The sequence below is a fragment of the Perissodus microlepis genome, chromosome 20 (assembly GCF_051167445.1).
Source record: "Perissodus microlepis isolate ML-2025 ecotype Zambia chromosome 20, ASM5116744v1, whole genome shotgun sequence".
NCBI classification, from domain to species: Eukaryota; Metazoa; Chordata; class Actinopteri; order Cichliformes; family Cichlidae; genus Perissodus; species Perissodus microlepis.
In genome coordinates, this window is record NC_140480.1 from 29,544,768 (window position 1) to 29,555,335 (window position 10,568).

The 10,568-nt window shown below is 39.7% G+C and overlaps 1 protein-coding gene across 1 annotated transcript; it reads left to right on the plus strand.

The window, feature by feature from the left end:
- Nucleotides 1-215: 215 nt before the first annotated feature.
- olfml3a (olfactomedin-like 3a) lies at nt 216-10,344 on the plus strand. The gene is made up of 3 exons (XM_084916521.1): nt 216-610; nt 5,302-5,614; nt 8,019-10,344. The coding sequence occupies exons 1-3, from the start codon at nt 380-382 to the stop codon at nt 8,801-8,803; spliced, it is 1,329 nt and encodes a 442-aa protein (XP_084772647.1). The 5' UTR covers nt 216-379; the 3' UTR covers nt 8,804-10,344.
- The last annotated feature ends 224 nt before the right edge of the window (nt 10,345-10,568 follow it).

Genomic DNA, 10,568 nt, shown 5'->3' on the forward strand with positions numbered 1-10,568 from the left:
CTTAAAGGTGTCAGAGAATGAAAAAGAAGCTAAAAGCTGTTTACTGAGTGCTAAACTTACAAAGTATGATAAAGTTTCTTTGAGTAAAAAAGTAATCGGAGTAGAGCTGCACTTGTATCGAGTTCTGTTTGTTCTGTATTCCTTACATGTCTCAGGGAGTGTGTACAACAAGTACAAAGTGAGTGCAGCACATTCACTTTTTTGGGGGATAGAGAGGGGTAAGAGGCACAAGGCTCCTCCCTGAGAGTTTGTGAAAACATTCCAGCAAAGTGAGAGCGGTCAAATAATCGGAAACTCTCCGAGTGGCCTCTTACTCTTTCTATGCCTCTCACCTTTTTGCATGTGCAGCTGAAACTTATTCTTCTACTGCACGCCACATATGAGCGTTGATGGGTTGTTTGACACTGAGGACAACTCTGCAGAGGCAAACATCACCCCGAAGAATCCTCTAAAACTTGGAGAAAGAAAGAAACTCAGCTGTTCCATTGATCGGCTTACAATGAAGCTGCTGTTTGCCCTCCTCATTTCCACTGCCTGGACTTTCACTGGTGCCCAGTATTACTACCAGGGGCTGATGGATTATCTGGAGAACAGATTGTTGGCTATTGAGGTAAGAATCGACTGTCCTTTAAGTGACTTATGCTTTAAATGGCAGCTCAGATCTCTGTGTAGTCATAAAAACATCATAAACAACAGTTGACTGCCTCCTCCTCTTCTTTTGATTTGAATTTAATGCCTTTCCCAGTGCAAAGCAATTAATGCAATGTCTGCCCAGCTCATCAGCTCTACAGCAGCCTCCGGGGGGAACATCATTTGATGCATGCAGCCCTCTCCTTCTCTGTCCAACAATATTACATTTTCTTCAGGGTTTAAGACAGTGACACACCAGTAATGAGTACAAGCCCAACCTTTGTGGCTGTGGCATCAAACATCCCAACAGCCTAACCGAGAAATGTGTTCTTCAGAGGTAGAATGAAGCTGCAGTAAACAAAGAGCCTCGAGGAAAGAATCGAATTACCGAGTGTTCAATATTGTTTTTCTTTAAAGTGGCTCTCATGAGGCTACATGTTATATCAATGTCATGAAAGTTTGTGCAAGTCAAACACTTATGTTGACTTGAGGATTAAATGTCTGCTCACCTAAGGGAGTAATTTAAATAATTCCTTTATTCTTTCGGTTTACATTTACAGAGTCAAACTGTGTGGCTCCGTTGCAACGATGTCATCCTTAAAACTGTTATAAGCGTGAAATAAATAAATTTAAAGTTAAATCCCACTCACTTCCCCTCTGTGGTTTTCCTCCAGTCTCAATTCCAATATACTGGCTCAACCTTTGCATTGATATGAACACGGCAATTCATCAGCAAGCTTTCATTGAACTTTCATTTCCATTTGTCCACAGGCTCACAGCATGTAAAGGAGGAAGGAGGCAGGGGAGCCATCAGTTATTACATCTCAGTCTAAATAATTCACCTGTCACTCTCACTGTGTCAGTCATGTGCTGAGAAATACAGTGCTCCTTTCTATTTAGTTTAGGCGATAATTGATTGATTGAAACAGGGAAATATTACCCTCCCACAGTGTTTATAGTTGGAAACACGACTGAGTCTTGGGCTGTAAATGCATTATCCTTACCAATGTGAAAAATACTAATATACTAGTTTCTAAAGTTTACTTGCTTACATTCACCAGCCACTTTTTTAGGCACACACACCTTGCCAGTACTTGATTGGACCCACGTTTGCCTTCAGAGCCGCTTTATTTCTGCATGACATAGATTGAGCAAAGTATGAAAGAGTAGTAGGCCCACAGTAAGAAAAAAAAAGATTATTGATCATAATTCTGTTTTGAGAAAAAAGTTGAAATGTAGACATTACAGTGGTTTCAAGGTAAACCTCCATGGCCGCTATACCCTCTACAAAATGCCTTGTGTAGATTAGTCAGTGAAGCAGACTGATCAGCCATCTATCCTCTTATCTATCCTCATACATCCTCTATATCAGCGGTCCCCAACCCCCGGGCCTCGGACCGGTACCGGTCCGTGAGTTGTTTGGTACCGGGCCGCGAGAGTTGAGGCTCAGGTGTGAAATGTATAGTTTTCAGGGTTTTTATCGGTTTTTAGCGTTATTTTGTTATTGTTTTTATCATTAACTCGGTTTTCCTGGGTCTTTTCACGTGTGTTATGAATAAATTTTCTTTTTTTTGGTACCGGTACTAGTTTTATTTTGTTGTATTTATCCGCGACACCTTAAAGGCCGGTCCGTGAAAATATTGTCGGGCATAAACCGGTGCGTGGCGCAAAAAAGGTTGGGGACTGCTGCTCTATATTACACAAGGGCGTAACCATCGCTATCCTTGCATCTGTCCATTACCAGCCATTTCCCACTCAAGTTTCTGTGTTTCTTTTCCTTCTGACCAGATGCAGCTTTCTGCACCATCGTTTCATCGTCCAGCTCATAAACACACCACACTGTGTTTATGAGCTGAAAGAAACAATTTCCTTGTTACTGAAACCAATTCTAAAGGGCGATTTCACTAACTCATCTACACAAGGCATTTTATGGAGGGTATAGCAGGTATGCCTTGAGACCACTGTATTCTCCACATTCTGACTTTTTTCTCCACTTTATTCTCAAAGTGATTAATAACATATTTCTTCTTAATGTGGCACGAACAGAAAGTGCTGGAAACATTCCTCTGAGAATTTAGTCCATATTGACATGCTACTGACATCTGTCCAGCACATCCCTGAGGCGTACTGTTGGATTGAGATCTGGTGACTATGGAGGCCATTTGAGTACAGTGTACTTATTGTCATGTTCAAGAAACCAGTTTGAGATTATTCGAGTTTGAGACATGGTGTGTTATCCTGCTGGAATGAGTCATCAGAGGATGGATACACTGTGATCATAAAGGCATGGGGTGGTCAGCAACAATACTCAGGTAGGCTGTGGCATTTAAAGAACTTGTATTAAGGGGTGTAAGTGTGCCAAGAAGATATCCTCCAGACCATTATCTGTGCTTTCACATTATTCATGCCACATTTGCAGCAGAACTTGAGACTCATCTGACAAGGCAAAACTTTTCCAAGCTGCCATTCAGTTTTTGGTGTCAGTTGCAGCTGACTGTCCTCGTACTTCTTTCTTGCTTGGGGTTTGTTGTAGATGAACATTAGAACCAGGTATATACCTCAACTCATTATTCATCTGTCAGCCTGCTGTCAGTTATAACTGTAGAAATGCACTGATGTTGCGATAAAGGAACCATTCATTTACCGGTATCTTCCAATATTTACAGTCTCAAGTGTGATGAATTTGATAACTCACTGTAAGCAAGCCTTAGGTTTATGATTGTAATGGTTCATAAGTATTCTGCATAGCAATTTAATACTATCTGTTTAATTGTGCCTTTTATTGAGGCAGTGTTATTTAGTTCCATTTTAAGCTTAAAATAGTCAACATGCTAACTTTACTCATACCAAAGACGGACATTTAGGCTATAAACCTGAGACTTGCCTGAACTCAGTGGCGTGTTTCCAGTTTTGGTCTCTGACTGGTGAACCACAATGAGAAATGTCATGCTGGTAGGATACATATTGGGCTTTTGTAGACTAATTAGAGGGATACTTTTCAAGTAACTAACCGTTACAAGGGCGATCGTGGCTCAAGAGTTGGGCGTTCGCCTTGTAATTGGAAGGTTGCCGGTTTGAGCCCCGGCTTGGACAGTCTCGGTCGTTGTGGCCTTGTGCAAGACACTTCACCCGTTGCCTACTGGTGGTGGTCAGAGGGCCCGGTGGCGCCAGTGTCCGGCAACCTCGCCTCTGTCAGTGCGCCCCAGGGTGGCTGTGGCTGCAATGTAGCTTGCCAGTGTGTGAATGGGTGGATGACTGGATGTGTAAAGCGCTTTGGGGTCCTTAGGGACTAGTAAAGCGCTATACAAATACAGCAAATGGAGAAAAATAGAGCCAGATCTGCAGCAGCTAGAAAGTCAAAATAAAGGTGGCACAGAGGACATGAGCCTGCAGGCTGAATGTGGTTTGACTGGTCATTTTATTTGTATTCTTTCACCGATTTAACCCTTTGTGTTCAATATGTAACCAAAATTACAAAACAATATGGCATTTTAAAACCATACACCAAAAAACAAAAACATGGTTACTTGTGTTTCCTTAAAAAGTCCTACCACTTCTTCAATGGGAAAAATAATAAAAACCCTTAAGAGTTTAAGGTGAGTGACTAAATTATTTTAGAGATCTTGCCAGTCAAACCCACATCGGGAGCAAAAATTACTTCTGCTAACTTTTCCTTCTTGTTCATGTCATGACATATAAATGTATTCTTTCCGAAAATGAAATCTTATTTTTCCTGGCATGTATTTCCTGCAAGTTACTCTTCAAAGATCATTTATCTTGTGGAACACATCCACAACTTCAAATCAAATTGCAAGAAATTTTACTTTCAAAGCCAAAATCTCTTCCTCCTACATCTCTTCTATAGATGCAGTTGTGTGTCCAATTTGCATTCAATCTGCAGCAGGTTGCATCCACATACAATAAAAAACACTCCACCAAAATAAATCACAAAATGACAATGCTATATACTTCAGAAAACAATAGGCCAGAAAAAATGTTTTACTGATTAAGTTCTAATTGAATTTTATTATTCGGTTTAAATTTAATTAACTGCACAACCCTACAAACACTGGAAGAAAACTGCATAAAGTGATTTGCAAATGAAACCCACAGATCTCTTCCACCATGCTTTTATTCTGAAGGTATTTTCTTAAACTTCCACTCCATAACAGCACAGAGAGTTTGTCATCAAACCTGTCCAAATATAGACTGGTTTTCAAAGGGCACCAAGGCAGAATTGGCTCTAACAATACAGTCCTGGGCACAGATACTGTGTTGGTGTAAAATAAGTAACAGTAGCACTCAAAATAACTGGGTTTAATTTTCTAGATGAAATGAATGTTTGCAAAGATACTATAAAGATGGACAACATCAAAGCTTCCTGGAATTAAAACCAAAGCATCAAAGAAATTTACTCTGAAACCACACAGAGTGAGATTGGTCATCAAACAGACTCAAAATTTTACATCAGCAGCAGAAAATGGACAGGATACATCATTTATACTTTTGTCAGGGCAGGAATTTTGTTTTGTATCAAACTGATGACCTCAGCGTTTGCTACAGTGTAAACACAGTTTTTTTCCTTGTCATCTGGTTTGAATAAAAAAGAGAAAAAAAAACACATTTTCCAGTACATTTTTACACTTGTGTTGCTTTCTGCACGTCTGACAGGACCGCATTCAGCTGTGGCATGAGCAATCCCATCGGTACCACACAGAGATGAAGGATTTCAAAAAGCTGACTGCCGAAGCCATGGATGGACTAAAGAATCACCACAGCATGCTCTTCAAAGACTTGGAAGTAGCAGCTGCTCAAGTGGACCGAGTGGAACAAGAGATGGATTACGTGGAAACCCAGATGTCCCCTCGGGCCTGCACGAACAGGGCAGATAAGGTAGTGGAGCAGGAGGCCTGGGAGCTGGAGGAAAGCAGAGGTGAGGAAGAGGAAGAAGAAGAGTGGGAGGAGCTGCAGTCTAGAGTCTCTGGTGAGCTGCGGGGTACACATACATCTCAGCAAAAATGTCCTCTTCAGGTCTTTGATCTTTTATTTTAATTCACAGTGAAGGAATGACACAGTCAGATCCTTTGGGATGTATATATTTAGAGCTACACATCTACAGGACCGGGCTCCACACCATTGCTTCTGCAGAGAGAGTCTCGGAAGAGCCATGCCTCTCGAAAATGGGAAACAAACACGGCACTGTTACAAGTCATTTAGCAGAGTGCTTTGAGTCACTGTGCAGTCATGTTTTCCAGTAGAATTCTGGCTTTATGCAACTCATTTATTTCCGCAGAGCTACTCCCCTGTTTGCACTGTTTGAGCGCAACGTTTGTCATTATAATCATCACGTCCCAAGGCGAACTGCTGCTAACGGTGCTGCAATACAACTGCTGCACTGAGTCATTAACTCAGGCAATACTAGCTTGGTTGAAACATGATGTAAAAAGTTGTGAAATCAGTTTTTAATTCCTGCTCCACGTTGGCAGATTTAAGTGAATGTGGCACATTAAGCCGAAGATGTATAATTTTTGCACTTAAATGGTTCCAAAAACTAAAATCCCCCAATGATAGATCATTAAATTGCTTTGGTGCCATTTACTCTCCTTGCAAGGCAAATGAAAAAAGTATTGATTTCTTTATTTTACTGGCTGACTTTACAAGCCAATCAATAACACATTAATTCAAGGATTAGGCTGTAATATCATAAACCCTTTGCTTAGGCTCATAATGATGGTCATACACAGTATTCTCAAAATCAAAATAAAGTCTATGATTGAACAACAGCCTTCTATATTAGCTTTTGTGTGCAATCTATTCATGGAGGGAAGGACAGAAAGTGGCCTGAGGTCAGTGACATTATTCTCATGTTCGCCGGAATGATCTCTGCACACAGTTCTCCATTGTGAACGTCTGTGAAGTGACCCAGAATGAACTTTACTGCATTGTAGAGACCCGGTTCAGCTTCTGCAAGCACAATGCTGGCACACATGCCATTGGGGCTTCCGTTTTGTGTATATTTTGGCAAAAGAACGATATTAGTCTTCTTTCTCTTCATGCTGCCCTTGTACTGCACTCATATGAGGCTGAGCCCAATTCCCCGACTGGTTTGAATTTGCCTTTAATTTAGAGAGCCAGATATAAATGACCACAGGCTGCTGGGTGAAAGGCTGCAAATACACATTTTAGTTGAAGAGTTGCACTTTACTGAAACATGCTAATGAAACTAAATAGGAAAAATATGTTTAAATTATGTTTTTATTAATTCCACTGTTTGTTTTTTTTACATTTCTATATCTTTATACAATTCTGTAATGTCTGTTTTGACATGAGGTTTAGAATATAGATGCAACTCTTTCCAGCTGTTTTCCAGTTTGGTCTGTTTTATTTCCCTTTAACCAGGTAATCAGTCACATGGATTACAGTAAGAAAAGCAATTACACTACACAGAAAATGGCACATTAATGAGGGTCGAATAAAAAAATAGCTCAAACTTACATCCAGCAGCTCACTTGTGAAACAAATGGACTAAGCGAACTTGTGATTTTCACGTTACAGTCTCAGTGTTTCTTGGAGCAACTGAACAAAAGCGTTGTTCAGCGCAGACATGCCATGTAAAAGTATAAACAGTCTATGTTGTAGGCTCTGCATAGATTCATGTATAAGGCTAAGTAATCTCTTATAATCAGTCTGTGCTGTTAACAGAGTAACAGCGACAATAATGTTGTTGTCACAGGTGTAATTTATGGAGGAGTTATCACTACATCTTTAGTTTACAGCTTTTGTTATTTTGTTATTGCTTTTGCTATTATTATTATTATTATTATTATTATTATTATTATTATTATTATTATTATTATTATTATTATTTGTTTTTTAAAATTAAACTATCAGAGGGTATTTTTTTCTGTGGTAGTAAAATTGTAGAGGAACAGTAATGGGCACTGCAGTAAAGGTTATTATATGTTATATTTTGTATTAGGTACTTTTTATCTGAAATGATATTTCAGATAACCTGAGATAGTTACAGCTTATCATATAAACATTTCAGGTTTCTGGCATTTTCAAACAGGAGGTTTGTTGTTGCTTTTTCCTTCCTTCTAGAGGAAATTTTGGGGGTTTGTTGGTCAGGTCTGGGATATTTACTGGAAATGGAAATGACCTGCAGCACTAACAAAAATAATGTCTGGTATTATTAACTGACTGGCAAATATGATCTGCAACTGGAGCAGCTGACTAGATGGATGTACTGATCAGTTAAAAATATATGTACATAATTTAAAGTATATGCAGTATATGAATAGTCCATGAATTTAAAATAAGTGAACATAACCAGTGGCTCTTTCCATTTCACCAATATCCTCTTCTGCGTGTTTTCTCTCTTGCTGCAGACTGTGAGGAAATCATTTCTGGCATCCGATCAGTGAAAATCATGAAGCGAGTGGGCAGTCCCAAGGGCATGTGGACCAGAGACCCGAGATCCTCCAAGGTTTACATTTTTAATGGCACATCAGGAAACACCATCTACCAATTCAAATCTGTACTTGACTTTTCACGCTCCCTGGGAGTCACAGGCAGCAGAAGCATCAGGCTTCCCTCTGAATGGAGTGGCTCTGGTAGCGCTGTTTACAATGGCTATTTGTATTACATAAAGCAGGAGGCTGAAGCAGATATGCAGGTGGTTAAATATGACCTTCTGAGTGGCTCAGTGACAGAAACTGCCATGTTCCCTGTGGAGGGCCGTGCCACTGTGTACAACCTCAATCCAGAGACTGTTGCAGACCTTGCAGCAGATGATGGGGGTCTCTGGCTCTTGTATGCCCCCAGTGACAGTGAACCAACCATCAGCCTAGCAAAGATGGACGCTGCCACTCTTGATATAGAGCAAATCTGGGACACTCGATGCCCGCGGGAAAATGCCGAGGCGGCTTTTGTAGTGTGCGGGACTGTCTATGTCGTTTACAACACCCGTCTGGCCAGTCGCTCGCGGGTTCAGTGTGTCTTTGACGTCAACGACATGGTGCTCAGTGAAGAGGCTCCACTCATCTACTTCCCCAGGAGGTACGGGGCCCACGCTAGTCTGAAATACAACCCTGAGGAGAAGCAGCTTTACGGCTGGGATGACGGCTACCAAATTATTTATAGACTGACCATGAAGAGGAAACTCCTGGCTTGACAGCAGAGAAGTGGTGTCATATTTTCAAAGACATATAAAAAATAGGAACAGGGAATTTATATAGCCTATCCACCTTTTCCCTATTCATGTGATACTTTGTTTCTGCAATAGTTAAACCACATAACATCCCTTTCTTCTCAGAACTTTAAGGGTTCTTTTTAAATTATAGCCTTTTTACACTTTGACTAGAAAGCTAAGATTTGCATAAATTTAGATTTTTCTAATTTCTAAAGTGTGTTTTTATATAAATATGAATGTTTTCACAGAAAATAAATGATAAGATGACATGCTACTTAATGGCCTTTGGCTGTGGTTTCACATTTTAACTGAAAGGAAGGTTATCTGAACAATTAAAGAGTGCACCTTTGAAGTAAACGGAACAAAAACTTCTGTCTCCACCAAGAGAACCTATTCCTCTTATAAGTGTGGTGTCTGGTCTTAGTATCAAGTCAACAACTTAGAATTTCTCACTGTCTTTGAGATGCGTTGGAAATGACTGTGTGAACTTCTGCAAAAACAAAATAAAAGGAGGTCCAGTGTAACCTCTACCAGGCAAAACTGACACATTTTAAGGAATCCACACAAGTGACATTTTTAATAGTTTTCATCATATTTCTGTGTGCATAAAATCTAAGCTGAGACATGTAATACCTTCAGTGTGTCCTGGGTGTATTCTGGGGGCTCATGCCTGGAACAGCTTATTTAGGAGTTGCCCAGGAGACAACCCACCCAGTCAGATACCAAAACCGCCTCAGCTTCACAGAGATGATTCACATCATGAAGAATATCATCTACCGCTGCCATTTCCAGTTTAATAAAACACACAGATTCAGCAAGCGCAGGCTTCACAATCTTTGTCAGGGTAATGAGAAACTAGTTCATCAGTTGTTTTGCTAATACACACCTTAATCTTCATCGATATATTTAATCCCCAATTGATGTCATACAGTGCTGAAGACTTTTAATTCAACTTGGATTTCTTTAAATTCTTCTATTGTCATGCCTGTTTTTTTTCTGAGCTCAATGCTTTACTTTTGATTTTTATATTTTAATATTTTAATCAAATTGGCTATTAACACATAGTTTTATGTGCAGTGAGGTAATACTGTTATTTGATTGTAAAGAAATTCCTCTGTCACTGGTCATTGCCAATTCGTGGTAAATATGATGATCACTGTATTAATTTATTACTCGTCCTCACCAGAAAAATGAAGATGTCCAGCAAGATGCAGGAGACTGTCAACATACATAAAAGAATAATAGACGCGCAGCATAAACCAGTAAGACTAATCTTGTCATTTTGCATTAAACAGTAGAACATTGAGGGATTTTTTTTATTTGTTTTTTTTGGTGTAGGGGGAGTCATGTTGTCTGTGCGCCTTTCTGTCACCAGTTTTATAATAAAATTAGAAGTTCTTAGGTAGCCCATTCTTCTGTTTGTGATGTTTGCTGGTGACTGGAAAGTGGCTAATATGTGAATTAATATCTGGTGGTAATTTTGACTTACACCCAAACTAGAAATAAAAAGTTTAAGACAGGCAGTAGTGTTATAATCTGTCTGATGTTCAGAAATACAATCTAATGCTGAACCATTTTATGTGCTTAGTTAAGACGAATTCAAGCGGCAGCTAATCAAACATAGTTTTTCTTTAAATGCCCCAGTGCTGCCAGCAGCCAATCAAAACCCATTATGTAATTATCCAGAGAGTGGGATAATTGCTTATACAGTTTAACATCTCAATAAAGGGGAAGTTGATTATTGCAT